The 15,477-nt window shown below is 36.3% G+C and overlaps 1 protein-coding gene across 1 annotated transcript in view; it reads left to right on the top strand.

The window, feature by feature from the left end:
* The window catches only part of JAK2 (Janus kinase 2), a 122,253-nt gene that overhangs the window by 100,700 nt on the left and 6,076 nt on the right, over positions 1-15,477 (top strand). The window contains exons 15-20 of the mRNA XM_056106906.1: positions 3,585-3,736; positions 3,885-4,035; positions 6,145-6,281; positions 10,239-10,428; positions 11,011-11,135; positions 11,278-11,450. Of these exons, the coding sequence (XP_055962881.1) occupies positions 3,585-3,736; positions 3,885-4,035; positions 6,145-6,281; positions 10,239-10,428; positions 11,011-11,135; positions 11,278-11,450 (928 nt within the window). The remainder of the gene's footprint in view (positions 1-3,584; positions 3,737-3,884; positions 4,036-6,144; positions 6,282-10,238; positions 10,429-11,010; positions 11,136-11,277; positions 11,451-15,477) is intronic.

Genomic DNA, 15,477 nt, shown 5'->3' with positions numbered 1-15,477 from the left:
TTAGTTGTTCTTGTAACCATGGTTTTGAGTCTATGAAGTTCCTGAGCTGTTGTTTGTCTGTGAAACTGTGTGTTGTTCCTTCTATTATGAATGAGAGTCTTGCTGGGAAAAGTATTTTGGGGGAGGCATTTATTTCATTGAGTTTTTTTTACTATGTCCCACCACTGTTTTCGGGCCATGAGGGTTTCATCAGAAAAATCAGCTGTGAATTTTAAGGATGCTCCTTTGTAAGAGATTTCTTTCTTCGATCTTGCTGCTTTCAGAATTTTGTCTCTGTCTAAGGTTTTGGTCATTTTGATCAGAATGTGTCTTGGGGTATTTTTATTCGGATTTCTTCTAGCTGGTACCCTTCGGGCCTCCTGAATGTGGTCACAAGTTTTCTTCAGCTCTGGAAATGTTGTAGCAATGATGTCTTTGACAGTTTCTTCTTCATCGAGGTTTTCTTCCTGTCCCTCTGGGACTCCAATAATTCTTATGTTACCCCTCTTGGCTTCATCACGATCTTCTCTTGCCATCTGTTCCCGAATTGTGAGTCTCTTTTCCATTTTCTGCTCTTTTCGGGAGAGTCTCTGAACTTCATCTTCGAGCTCACTGATTCTGTTCTCAGCCGCTGTTACTCTGCTGCTGAGGCCTTCCACTGAGCTTTTCAATTCGCCTACGAGATTTTTCAGGTCTGACATTTCTGATTGCATTTTCCTCATTTCTGCCTTCAGATCCTCTTGTCTTCTATTGGCATTGCTTTCCATTGTTTCTTTTAATTCCCTAAGCATCCTAAGTAGCTCCCTTCTGAATTCCTTGTCAGAGAGGTTGTCTAACACTACAGTACTGTTGGTGTCATCTGGGCTAGACTCTTCAATATGAATGTTTGGTGGGCTTTTGCGTTGCTTTACCATTGTGAGAGGTGTGGTTTAGTCCTTCACGTTCAGTGTTACTATTCTGCTTGATATGCAGTGTGAGTTAAGATAGGCTTATGAGTTATTGGCAACTGTATTTCTAGTGGCTGAGCTAAAATAGAGAAGTTTCCATCTAAGAAGTTAGCTTATGGTTCCTATGGCATATGTAGTGGGAAAATATTTCGCGGCCGCGTTAGCGGCCGCGGCTCCGGAACGAGTCCCTGGCAGTGGGCGAGGAGTTGGGAATGTCTCCTGTTTGGAATTGGAGCCGTTCAGCTTTGTTGCCCAGAGCTGGGCCTCTGTGCCCGTCCCACGCGGCTCAGGGGTTGAAAACCGGCTGTCTCGGGGCTGTTTCTAGCTGCGCGTGCCCAGAGAGGAACCCAGGCCCTTGGGGGCGGGCTGTACCTGTTGGAATTGGAGCCGTTCAGCTTTGTTGCCAAGAGCTGGGCCTCTGTGCCCGTCCCACGCGGCTCAGGGGTTGAAAACCGGCTGTCCTCTTTTTTTTTTTTAAAGTATAGGTCATAATTCTGTTTTTCATTGGCTTCTATTTCATTTTATGCTCTTTTATTATTTTCTTCCACTCACTATTGACTATTTTGCCTTGCGCACAGCCAACCTGGCTGAGCCGGGTTCGATTCCTCTGCCCTTCTGAGAGCTCAGCAAGCTACCGAGAGTATCTTGCCCACACAGCAGAGCCTGGCAAGCTCCCCGTGACGTATTCGATATGCCAAACACAGTAACAACAAGTCTCATGTTGGAGATGTTACTGGGCCCACTCAAGCAAATCGATGAACAACGGGAGGATCATGACTGTCACCATAACTTATTATTTTAGCCATAGGAGTCAAATTACATTTTGTTTTTTATTTTGAATGCTTCTATTGATATAATTCCCTTTCTATCTGCTTTTGCTTGTTCCCACAGGTTCTCTTAACACACTTGTATTTTTTTTTACAAATTTATTTTTATATTTCTGATTTATAGTTTTCTGGTTGAACCAGTTAATTTTTTTAGTCACTAAGTATTTGAGAAGATAAAATATTTAGCATGAGATTGTAATTCACTTCATTAGTCATCAAATTCTGACTTTCTGAAACCTAAAATTTAAAAAAATTATTGGATTTAAGTTCTAATACAATTAAAGTAACTATTTCAGTCAAATATTTGAGTTTTTTGATCCAGATACTATATTTCATTAGCACTGCACTGAAGCACTATCCTCCGGTTGTTCATCAATTTGCTTCAGCGGGCCGAGTAACCTCTCCATTGTGAGACTTGTTACTGTTTTTCACATATCTAATACGTTACAGGTACCTTGCCAGGCTTTGCCATGCGGGCAGGATACCTTCGGTAGCTTGCTGGGCTCTCGGACAGGGGTAGAGGAATTGAACCCGGGTCGGCTGAGTGCAAGACAAACGTCCTACCTGCTGCGCTATCACTCCAGCCTCTTAGCTATTTCTAAAATTAAATAGTCTAAACTTAGAACATGAATTCATAAATTTTTGTGCATTGACACATGGTATCTAGTGTGAACCAATAGTGCTTAAACTTGCTGACCTGACAATGAAACCAGAGTTAACCAGGGCAGGAAATGTTATAGAATCTTAGATAGCTTACTCAAGGAAATTATATTCTTTGGAATGGGGAATGATACAGGAGATAACCTATTGGGATAGTGGGGGAAATAAGCCTTTAAGTGCTCGTTAATCTCTTAATTATACAGCAAAGTATTCAAATTGCTTCACTAATATCAAATATCCCTAATTATGCTCTTTTTATTTACTATTTAAGTTTTTTCTTTACTTACCTGTATGTATTTATGCCAGAATTTAAGTTTGAGTTTGAGTACTCCCACCTTTTTTGAGTGCTTTTTTTTGATGGGATTAAAGCTTATATAAATACTACTTGTGAAATAACATGATCTAAACACAACTCGTCTATAACGAATTTTATACACTAACATACTACAAGTTTGGCAGTCATCTATCATAATGATAAGTGCCTATTAATCTTATTTTTCTGTCTAGAGAACATTTTGTAATGAGACTAAAATTATCTTTACTACTTATACTTTGTTTTTTAGAATACCAAAAATATCATTTGGCTTCTTTAAGACAGATTTTATATGGAAAATTATTATTTTTTGTTTGGTTTTGGCCACACCTGGCAGTGCTCAGGGGTTACTCCTAGCTCTGCACTCAGATATCATTTCTGGCAGTGCTCCAGGGTCCATATGGGATACACCCTACCCACTATACTATAACACCAGCCCTGAAAAATGATAGTTTTTAATGCAGAATAAATAAGAGGTAAAGTATGGGATTCTAGTTGAGACATGATTTAATGCAAAAGTGCTTGGCTGATTCAAGATTCATTTTATAGGATTCTTACTCTCTTTGTATTACTGACAAATTGTATACCACTTTGGGCTAAATATTTGGGCTAACATCTTTCTGAATTTCAGTATTGGCATTGTTTAAGACTGAGATAATAAATTTTATCATCTCAAGTAACCCTTCTAGTTTTAAAAAAAAAAGTTGACCTGCTTTCAGCTATAAGTTCATGTTCACTCCAAACAAATTAAAACACCTGATTGTTTAAATCAGTTTAAGAGTTTTTTTGTATACTAAAAAGCTTATTATTTTATTTCTGGGAAAAATTTGACCACACTTTATTTCTGTCGTTTAAAAGTTCTTCAGGAAAGAATACCATGGGTGCCCCCCGAATGCATTGAAAATCCTAAAAATTTAAACTTGGCAACAGATAAATGGAGTTTCGGTACCACCTTGTGGGAAATCTGCAGTGGAGGGGATAAGCCTCTCAGTGCTTTGGATTCTCAAAGAGTAAGTTTATATAGTCTGTGATACAGAATTGTTCCTTTAATCCCATATATTTCTCATATGATATGATATTTATAATCCATAAGTGTTAAGTGGAAAGTCAGTATTACACAGTTATATAATTTATTCAACATATTGTTTATCACTATAGAAGCTACAGTTTTATGAAGACAGGCACCAGCTTCCTGCACCAAAATGGACAGAACTTGCAAATCTTATTAATAATTGTATGGATTATGAAGCAGATTTTAGACCTTCTTTCAGAGCCATAATACGAGATCTTAATAGTTTGTTTACACCAGGTATGTATTGACAGAGTGATCTTACTGATTCTCCCTTTCATCCTTGTTATATTTAAAATTTTTTAAATTTTATTTTATTTTTATAAAGTTGTCCATAATAATTTGTTACAGTTAATATTCCAACACCAGTCGCACCACCATTACACCTACCCACCACCATACTTCAAATGTTTCCATTCCAATTCTAAACCTTGCCCTTAAAAAAAAATAAATAACTTATTTTGTATTGCTTGTTATATATAAGGTAAAGGTAAAAGGTAAAGGCCCTCCCGTTGATCGTCGATTTGCTCGAGCGGGCCCAGTAACGTCTCCATTGGAGACTTTGTTGTTACTGTGTCTGGCATATCGAATACTCTCGGTAGCTTGCCGGGCTCTCCGAGAGGGGCGGAGGAATCGAACTCGGGTCGGCCATGTTGGCCGCTTGTAAGGCGAACGCCCTACCCGCTGTGCTATCGCTCCAGCCCTGTTATATATAATCTATTAAAAATGATTCAGAAAATTTCCTTAGAGGGAAGTATGTGAAGATTATTGTATTTCACCCTGGAGCCATTAAGTTCGTGTGTGTGTGTGTGTGTGTGTGTGTGTGTGTGTATGTATATATATATATATGATTACTAACATGTTGTTAAAGGTTAAATATGTAAAGGTAAAAGTAAAGTAAAGGCCCTCCCGTTGTTCATCGATTTGCTCCAGCGGGCCCAGTAACGTCTCCATTGGAGATTTTGTTGTTACTGTGTTTGGCATATCAAATACATCACGGGTGGCTTGCCAGGCTCTGCCGTGCGGGCGAGATATGTTAATATGTTAATAATATGTTGTAATAACAACATAATCACATACATATTTGTGTAATTAAATATGTACATATATAGGTGTATGTTTATGTATTATTATTATTATTACTATTTTTCTCCCTGAGATGGGTTGCCTTCTGCTTTACACCTCATCAAATGTGGTGTGCTACTCTTGGTACATCAGTGGTGTAGAGTATGAGATGTCACTCATACTCTTAGAGCCGCGCGCTCCAAGAATTCTAAAATTTCAAATACTGTTATAGAGCTGAGGTTAATTTTTTTTTTAACTGGATGGTGACCTTGGAGTCCAGAGGTATCTCGATGGCATATTGTTCTGCATTGCTCTCTTCCTAGAGATTCAGATGTAAGTCTCTGGATCATGGCCTTTAATGAACCGATATGGTGCCAGAGGCAGTTCCTGGGCATGACTGCCAGGCTACTGGAAGTGCAGGGAGTTGCCGGGGGAGGTTGCCCATTCCTTACTCTGTGCAAACCTGGAGGTTCCAATCACAAGTTAGCATACCTGGGTTTGTCAGCAGATTCACTCATGGATGAGGCTCGTCTGAGCCTGTGGAGATATATAATAAAACTATTAATTTTGTAACCTCTTCTAAAAATTGCCTTCAGACTCTCTTAATTTATTATGTTCATTTGACTTCCTACATATAATATATATATATATATATATATATATATATATATATTAGTGTCCTAGATTGAACAGCCTTTCCAATTTTTAAAAAACATCTTTTCCTCTTTGATTACATAATTTTAACTTGCCAGTTACTAAGCAGTATATTATAGAAGTGTATTTGGTTTAGCTGAATTTTTAAGAATAGTTTTAAACTAGTTTTTACGTATTTTACAATTTATTTTGTATGATACAGATTTATTTTGCCTCTTCTCCATAAAATATGAAGCTAACTATAAATGTCTCTGACCAGGAACTTTCTTCTTCAATACAAGTCCACAAATACCAGAATCGAGACCACGAAGATACAGTACATGCCTTTCGTGCATGGGACGCTCCCTTGTTCAATACCCAGTAATACATGTATCGTCCCCTCTCCCAGCACTGCTGAATATAGCCTGAAGGCCCCTGAGCAATGCCAGTTGTGGCCTTTGTGGTCTTCAAACGTTCCCCAGTTAGCCCTGGTATTCTTTGGCACCACAAGATCTAGCAGCACTACATTCATAGGGACCCTAACATTTAACTCTCAGGCCTGCATGGCCAAGAATAATTGGGAATAGTCCCTAGTGGAGACCTACCCCTTCCGTATGCCTACAAAAAGTAAAATTTCTATTTTTATTGTAGATTATGAATTATTAACAGAAAATGACATGCTGCCAAATATGCGCATAGGCACCTTAGGGTTTTCCGGTGCTTTTGAAGACCGTGATCCTACACAGTTTGAAGAGAGACACTTGAAATTTCTACAGCAACTTGGCAAGGTAAGATGTAACAGGGTTTTTTGCTTTTGCTTGTTTGATTTTGGCCATACTGCAGTCTTCAAGGTTTACTCGTGGCCCAGTGCTGAAAGATCATTGCTGATGGGCTTGGAGGACCATGTTAGTGCCAGGAATCGAAAACATGGGTCAGCCTCATAAAAGGCAAGCACCTTACCCTCTGTACTGTCTCTCCAGCCTTCCACCTCCTTTTTTTTGTTTTTAATCTTCTTCGGGATAAATAATCTGATTGTTTATAGTGATTGAACTTTGGACCATGTTAACACAGCTATGCATAATAGCCTATTTGTTCTAAGTATGAACCTGAAAAGAGTTATTTGCATGTCCAATCATAATGGTAAGCTTTCTCCTAAACTTGCTAATAGTGTTCTATATCATGTGACCTTAAACTTTGGATCTTGGTCTGGATACATTATTAAGACTTGCTTCACTTAGGTCTGATCCATGCTAAATATTCTGATCCAGTTTCACTAAAACATTGGAGGTTGCATGGGCTATTGTTTGCCATTGTTCCTTGTTTATAAAGTATTTACAGGAATGTTTCCAAAGACAATTACGGGGGGGGGGGGAAGTGTTTGAAGTGTGTAAATTATCTATTTTCATATAACAAGTTAACCTAAAGCTTAACATTTAAAATCAACTTATTATTACTCATTATCAGTTTAGGCAAGTCAGGAGTCTACAAGTAACTTAGCTGATGGTTCTAGCTTAAGGTCTTTCCTTGGTCTACAAGCAAGTTGCCAACCAGTTGCTATTAGTCTCCTCTGAAGTGTTGACTAGGATAATTCCATGCTTTTCCACATAGTTATTGATAGACCTCAGAATATCTACTTCCAAACTCACTTGGGCCTCTGCAAAAGACTGCCTCACAGCATTCAGCCAAGAATAATTCAAATGGAAATGATGGTCTTTTTAGAAGCACCTAATCTCTGGGTGGCATCTTAGCATTCATGACACATACTCTTCATTATAAGTGAGTTCTTAATGATGAGTATGTTAATCCAGTTTATACTCAGGCAGTCAGGATTGTAAAAGCATGCGGATCAGAAGATGGATATCTTAGATATATCTGAGAGGCTGCCAACCATACTGGATATCTTAACCATAATTTGATGGTATCAATTTTTTAGTGTACTGTGCAGTTTGTTAAAATTTTATGAGATTTTTTGTCTCCCCCTTTAAAATTATTTATTGGCATCTCCTAGAAAATGTTCTCTGGGACAGTTTGGGAAATGATGCTTAGGCTTAAGAGCAACCACTTTATTTCAGAGTAAGAAAAATTAAGGTTCAGAGAAGTTAATTAGTTTGCTTATGGTCCAACAGCTAAGGTATTCACAGATAGGAGACCAGAACCTTTTTTATTCCACATACATTCTGTTTCCACTATATCACATGTGAATATGATTTTGTTTGTATAGTTTTAGTTGTGTTATCATCTTCTGTTGTTATCTTTTAGTGGCACATCATATAAAGAAAATAATTTTTATTCCCACCCAGGGATAATATTGCAAATAGTACATTATTGAAAGTGTATAAGTTATATTATTTTAATGGATTTTTTGTCAGAATAAATCTGATTTGTTATTTGTATGAAAATACTTTCAAGGCCAAAACTACTATAATTAGATTGGGAACCTAGTGATTAGTTACAAAATCCTGACATCTTTAATTTATATGTGATTCTGATTAAACCATTTTTAATTTCTTTAGTCCTTCAATTTAGCCTGTTGGTATGATTATATAAGTTTTTTAACAGAATATAAAGTTTTAGAAAATAAAATCCATACATGTAATAATCTCATAAAATTTAATATTTTTGGTTAATGTGGACAATTTTAATATGCTTTTGAATTTTCTTCTTATTCTTCTCTCCTTGGGCCAGAGCAATAGCATAGCAGGTAGGGCGTTTGCCTTGCACGTGGCCGACCCGGGTTCGATTCCTCCGCCCCCCTCGGAGAGCCTGGCAAGCTACCGAGAGTATTCCACCAGCACGGCAAAGTCTGGCAAGCTACCCATGATGTATTTGATATGCCAAAAATAGTAACAACAAGTCTCACAATTTGTTTTGAGATGTTACTGGTGCCCACTCGAGCAAATCGATGAACGACAGGAGGACTGTGCTACAGTGCTACTTTTCTCCTTAATTTTAGTGCAAAAATGAATATATAATATTTGTATTACTGAGGCCATTTTCTAAGAAAAGAGTCAATGTTTAAAATTCCAAAAAGCCAATAAAATTAATGACTAACTTATCTAGTTAACTTAACCACCCTTAATTCTGAGAATGAGAGCTTTTAAAGACAGTGGATAAAGCCAAAAAGGGTAATCTGAGAACCAGATATCATTGGGAGAGACTGAATTACTTTCATGTTTTTTTCAGCTGAAATGATGTTTATTTATTTATTTATTTGGCTTCTGGGTCATTCCTAATGGTGTTCACGTTCTAGAGATCGAATTGGGGGTCAGCTGCATGTAAGGCAAACACTTTAACCCCCTTGTTTCATCTCTCAGGCCTCAATCATATTAATTTGTAGAAATATTTGAGTCCTTAGTATCAGGGACTACATTTCATGGTGAATTTGGTATGTAGTTACTGCTTCTGTAGAGTTTACAGCTTAATTGGAAGAGATAAATGGCAAATTAATAATTATACAATAAGGGTGTTAAATATATACTCATTTATTTTCACTCCAGTCACAATTTCTAAGGTTTTCATAAATTGTGAATTGATACAAATGCCAGCACTAGTTGATTGTTGTAAATTATAGATACTGTTTGTTTTGAATTATTTCATTGATTTCTAATTGCAAATTGCTTTTTCATATAAGATACCATTAATATGGCCCTTATATAATTTTGATTGTCTGTTTTAATGTTGATAGATTTATTTTTATGAATATTATCTGAGATTATTACAATGTATTCTTGTCTTAAGAGAATGTATTTTTTAGGAGTGCCTTAAAATTTCATTTGAATTTAACTGACTCAATATTTCCAATAAATCAAATTCAGTTAAATTTAACTTCTTAAAAATATGCTTTAAAAATAATATGTAGGGACTGGAGCGATAGCACAGCAGGTAGGGAGTTTGCCTTGCACACAGCCAATCCGGGTTCAATTCCCAGCATCCCATATGGTCCCCTGAGCACTGCCAGGAGTAATTCTTGAGTGCATGAGCCAGGAGTAACCCCTGTGCAACGCCAGGTGTGACTCAAAAAGCAAAACAAAGAAAAAAATAATTTGTAGACATGTATGTATGCCACATAAGGAAATGTGGCATCTATCTTTATTCATGGGTGGTAGTTGGAAACTAAATAACTTTAATAACATTACCTTCCAGTGACTTAGTAGTTACTCTACGATTCATTGTTCACTTTTCAGACTTCTCTTTCTCTTTTAAAGTTTCTGCTTTTTACATTATTATATCTAGAAATAATATTTGAACATCCTTGAGACTTGTAATCTTCCTCTCTTCATTAGTCTAATTAGCTTATTAATCAAAATTGCACATTATATGTTCATTATAATTGAAATTATAAATCGTTTCAGTTAAGTTCATGGAAACTGCATATGTGGTCCCTGCTGGGAGGTATGGTCCTGCTGGCCATCTGGGCTGCATCAGGCTTTGGTGACTATATAACAATAGGAGGAGACATGCAGGAGTGAGGATCTGGAGGCAAATGAGAGGTCCAAGAAGACTGGGCTGTTGGACTTCAAGGAGTCAGTGTTCCCTGGCACCATCCCAGGCTCAGAACAAAGGTCCAGATTTAAAAAAAAAAAGAAAAACCTAACTAACAGTCTTATAAGTTAGCAGCCCTCCTTTTTCTTATTCTGAAAGTTGTCTAATGTAAGCTTAAGAAATACTTGCAATTATCTGTTTAATTAGAATTAGTAGTTTGTCAGGAAAAAGATGTTTTTATCCTAATGTTATGTATTCTTTAGGGTAATTTTGGAAGTGTGGAGATGTGCCGATATGATCCCTTACAGGACAATACTGGTGAGGTAGTGGCTGTGAAGAAACTCCAGCACAGCACTGAAGAGCACCTCAGAGACTTTGAAAGAGAAATAGAAATCCTTAAATCCCTGCAGCATGACAACATTGTAAAGTATAAAGGAGTGTGTTACAGTGCTGGTATGTTGCCCATTGAAACCTGTTTTGAACTCAAGGCATGTCTTTGATATCCTGAGTATTAGAAACATAATGTCTCAAAATTTGTACCTATCCTAGATCAGTACCCAGAGAGAAAACATGTATTAGCACAAAAAATTGTGCTTGGTTTATGTGGACTCTCACTGTGGGATACCTTTGGCTAGTTGATGGATCCTCTTTGTCACTATGTTACTAAGGATATTGGTTATCATTTCTATTTAAGTTTATTAACATATCATATGTAAAGAAATACATGACCTTTGCCCATATTTTGTGTGAAAATACATTTTAAAATTAGATAATACTTGTTCACATTTGTATGAATTAGGAAGTTTTCATATCAGCATATTGTGGTTTGTACAGACTCTGTGTTTAAAGAAATTTAAAACTTCTTTTCAGAACTTTATTGAAAAAAAGCATGTTTTTGACTACAATATCACCTTTACTCATCAAATTTCATCATGTTAATCTTGTCTTTTGTAATTATATATGTTTGTTTTCCAATACTTGATCAGTTAGAAATGATACCAAAAAAGCATTATGTTCCCATTTGTATGTTAAAAGGCCGGCGTAATCTAAGATTAATTATGGAATATTTGCCATATGGAAGTTTACGAGACTATCTCCAAAAACATAAAGACCGTATAGATCATAAGAGACTTCTGCAGTATACATCTCAGATATGCAAGGTACTTAATGTTATATTTTTTATAGAGAAAAGAGCATGTTGCAGTAATTATTAAAATATACTCTAATTTTTCATAAATATTTAAGATAGAATATAAAGGTAAGACTTTTCAAAATTAGCTGAAAAAATTATTCTATTTATAGGGCATGGAATATCTTGGTACAAAAAGATATATTCACAGGGATCTGGCAACAAGGAATATATTGGTGGAAAATGAAAACAGAGTTAAAATAGGAGATTTTGGATTAACAAAAGTCTTACCACAAGACAAAGAGTACTACAAAGTGAAAGAACCTGGTGAAAGCCCCATATTCTGGTGAGTTTATTTTAATTTGATAAAATGACTTTTTAGAGTACATACTTTAAACTTGTTACTGTTTGTTTTTTATATATTTATTTTTATAGTAACAAGCAAAATTTTGTAATATTAACTACTGTAGGGTAAATGAATTTCATAGGTTATCTCATTTAATCTTTCCTAAAACCCTAAGTACACTGTAATCTCCATCTTAAGCACAACGGAACTAAGGTATAGCCAGGTTTGCTTGCTTAAATTGACATGACCAGTAAATAGTAGAGCTGGCACTTACACTTAGTCTGATCACAGGGTTTGTGCTTTTAACTTTTAATTGTGATGATGATTAATCTCTCATTTATTGATTTTTTTATGTTACAGAAATTTGAAGTGAAATTTAGATCTTCAATTAAAATTGTTAACATAAGAAGTATACAGACTTAGTATTTTTAAAGTATTACACACTATATTGATTTCTCTTTGATGTTAAAGTATTTCTTACCCCTTTGTTCATGTATGGTGCATTTTAGAGGAATAGATTTGAAGTTATATTTAAATGTTTTGTTTTTCGATAAATTTTCAAATAGATTTTAGTTAGAGTTTATTCATCTACTGAAATAATGCTATTGAGATTATTTTATTGGACTCTGATGTTAATGTCAAGGATTGATTTTGTTTATTTTAGTTAAGAACACAGTACTGGAGCCATAGTATAGCGGGTAGGGCATTTGCCTTGCACTTGGCCAACCTGGTTTCGATCCCTGGCACCCCATTGGTTCACTGAGCACACCAGTAGTGATCTTGATCACAGAGCCCAGGAATAAGCCCTGAACACCACCAGGGAGTACTCCCTGGTCTAACCCACAACACCCCGCCCCCATCCAAACCCCCGCCACCAAAAAATAGTTATTCTTGACATTCAGGTATTTGGCTTCAGTAAAATTGCTAATAAGTATGACCATGTAAATATTTGGGGGTATTTATCAACTATTAGAAATAGCTAATTTTTCTGTTGCTAAATTCATAGCAATCCATATGCAGTCCAATTTAATTTTGTACTTGTAAATTTCACAAATAATCCCAATTTTCCTAATTGCAAATCTGAAAATCAAGGAAGATGAAAACACCAATGATATAGAACAAATTTGTGTGTTTTTTCCACAAGAGTAATTATAATGGTACTACAAATATTTTTTAAAGAGTAGAGATTGAACCCAGGTCAGCTACATGAAAGGCAAGAACTCTACACACTGCACGATCACTCTGGCTCCCAGAAAACATGATAGCTTTATGTAACACCATTTTTACAAAAAATTGCAGTCATTTTGTAATGAAACTTAACAAAGTCTCTTCTGTTGGAGAGACAACTCTCTTAGGTCCTTTTCTTATTTAAATATTAACTTTAATACTTAATTTTATATTCTTTGCCAAGAAAAAAATGCCAAAATTGTATGTTTTGGTTGCATTATTTCTACATAAATTTTTATGTACATCAGTAAAATATTTCATTAAAGAATACCTATAAACCCCTACAGTTAATATCTTAAATTACAATGAAAAACTAAAAATCAAGAAAGTCTTTTCTCACTATTCTTTTTGCCATCATAATTGAAACCCTTGTAATGCAATAAGGCATGAAAGGGAAAGAAAAGAGATATATATTGAAAAGGAATATGAAACTGCCAGTAGCTAAATGTCTATTTGTATATTTGGAAAGGTAAAGAACAATCAAGGCAAGCTTATGATGATAAAAACATGTGTGAATGATTCATATTGTTTTGAAAAATGAGATATTTTATCATTAACATTTAATTTTGAATAAATATTGCAGAACAAAATACATCTTGAACATAAAACTTATAAAATTAAACCCTTGTCAAGTGCATGCTGCAAGCTCTCTAACCACTCTTTTATATGCCAGACTTGTCTACAGAACTTCAATGTGGAAATGTTCATTAAGTCTGAAGCACGAAAAATCAAGATATGGTTATAATTAAGGAGATTTTCTTACACTGTTGGGTGATGCTATCCAGGGAAAAGAGTTTATCGTTGTTTTGTGGTGGTAGTGATGGTGGGACACACCTCCAATGGTTCAGGGATAAAACCCAGGTCTCATAAGGACTGTGCTTTCCTACTGAGCTGCTATTCCCTAGTTTTGTGGGGTTTTTTTTGTTTTTTTTTGCTTTTTGGGTCACATCTGGCGATTCACAGGGGTTACTCCTAGCTCATGCACTCAGGAATTACTCCTGGCAGTGCTCAGGGAACCATTTGGGATGCTGGGAATCGAACTCAGGTCGGCAGCGTGCAGGGCAAACGCCTACTTGCTGTGCTATTACTCCAGCCCCTTCCCTAGTTTTAAGAGAAAACTTGAGAGAAGAGCTCTGTTGATGGAATTAAGAAAGCTTAGATTTACAGGGTAGGGGAAAGAAGTGCTGGGGAAATATATTTACAAGCAAAATTCCTTCCCAATCCAGAAAATATTTCTACAAGATAAAAAATGGTTGTATTATTTAAAAAATTAATACAAAAGAAACATAGCAGAAGTAATCAGCCAAGAGATTGCACAAAGAATTCTTATCCTTCTTGGTACATTTTATATATGTTCTCAAATTAAGAAACATTTTTGAAGAGAATTTAATAAGACCATTTGTGACTCATATTTTAGTTTTAAATTTACTTGGTAATTGGAGTGACCATCCATGTTAATTGATTAGCTTCAAACAAAGAAAAAATTAAAATTTTATACCTTTATGGGCTGGAGCAATAGCACAGCAGGTAGGGCGTTTGCCTTGCACGCAGCCAACATGGCTGACCCAAGTTCAATTCCTCCGCCCCTCTCAGAGAGCCTGGCAAGCTACCCGTTTGCTACCCGTGTCGTAATAGATATGCCAAACACAGTAACAACAAAGTCTCACAATCGAGACGTTACTGGGCCCGCTCGAGCAAATCGATGAACAATGGGAGGACAGTGACAGTGACCTTTATGGTAGGAGAGGGTTTTGATACTTGGAAAGAGGCACCCACTAAAATTAGGCCTTACCTTCCCATAGAAAATAAGGGGCAAAAGGGCATTCTCTTCCTTGATAATTACATGCTAAAGAACTGATTCCCTGGTTATTGAGAATTGAGACATTTTTGCATTATAAAGCTGTCAAAAAGCTTACAGAAAAATTTTTATCAAAAGTTACATTTGTTTTAAACAAATAATTTATAAGTTTTCTAAATTTAATGCTCTGTGAAAGGCAGAAGAGTCAAGTTTTTATTTTGACATGGGAAATGATCCTTTCTAATTTGTTTTATTCTTAATTGATGAAGAGAGAAAAACAGTTTGTGCAGTTTAGGAAGGAAATTACAAAGTTAAATCATGAAAACCAAAGGAAAAAAATATTTTTGCACAGAGTGGGGCAATAGTACACTATCTTTATGGAAGCTGCAATCCCTTTGTGGGATAAAACTAACAAGCCTTTGGGATGGAGTGATTAGTGCAGCAGGAGTGCACTTGTCTTGCATGCGGCCAGTTCAACTTTGGTCCCTGGCACCCGATTTTGTCACCTGAGCCCACCAGGAGTGATCCCTGAATAGAGTCAGGAATAAGTCTTAAGCACCACTGGGTATGATCCAAATGCCCACTGCCTCCCCGCAAAAAAAAAAAACAAAAAACCCCATACTTTAAAACTAATAAATATGTAAATTTTAAGTAAATATAAGAATAATATAATGTAATATAGAATGATCATTATGTGTCAATCCTGTGGTTAGTACATAATAGGTTATATGTGCAAAAGAAATTCTATAACACATCACTGTAGCACTGTAGCACTGTCCACCCATTGTCCATCGATTTGCTGAGCGGGCACCAGTAATGTCTTCATTGTGAGTCTTGTTATTGTTTTTGGCATATCGAATACGTCATGGGTAGCTTGCCGGGCTTGTCGTGAGGAATACTCTCTGTAGCTTGCTGGGCTTTCCGAGGGGGGGGGAGGAATTGAACCTGCGTCGACCGCATGCAAGGCAAACACCCTGCCCGCTATGCTATTGCTCGGCCCAA

This window comes from Sorex fumeus, unplaced genomic scaffold (genome assembly GCF_029834395.1).
Source record: "Sorex fumeus unplaced genomic scaffold, SorFum_2.1 ptg000149l, whole genome shotgun sequence".
NCBI lineage: Eukaryota > Metazoa > Chordata > Mammalia > Eulipotyphla > Soricidae > Sorex > Sorex fumeus.
This window is presented reverse-complemented; position numbering and strand designations above follow the sequence as displayed.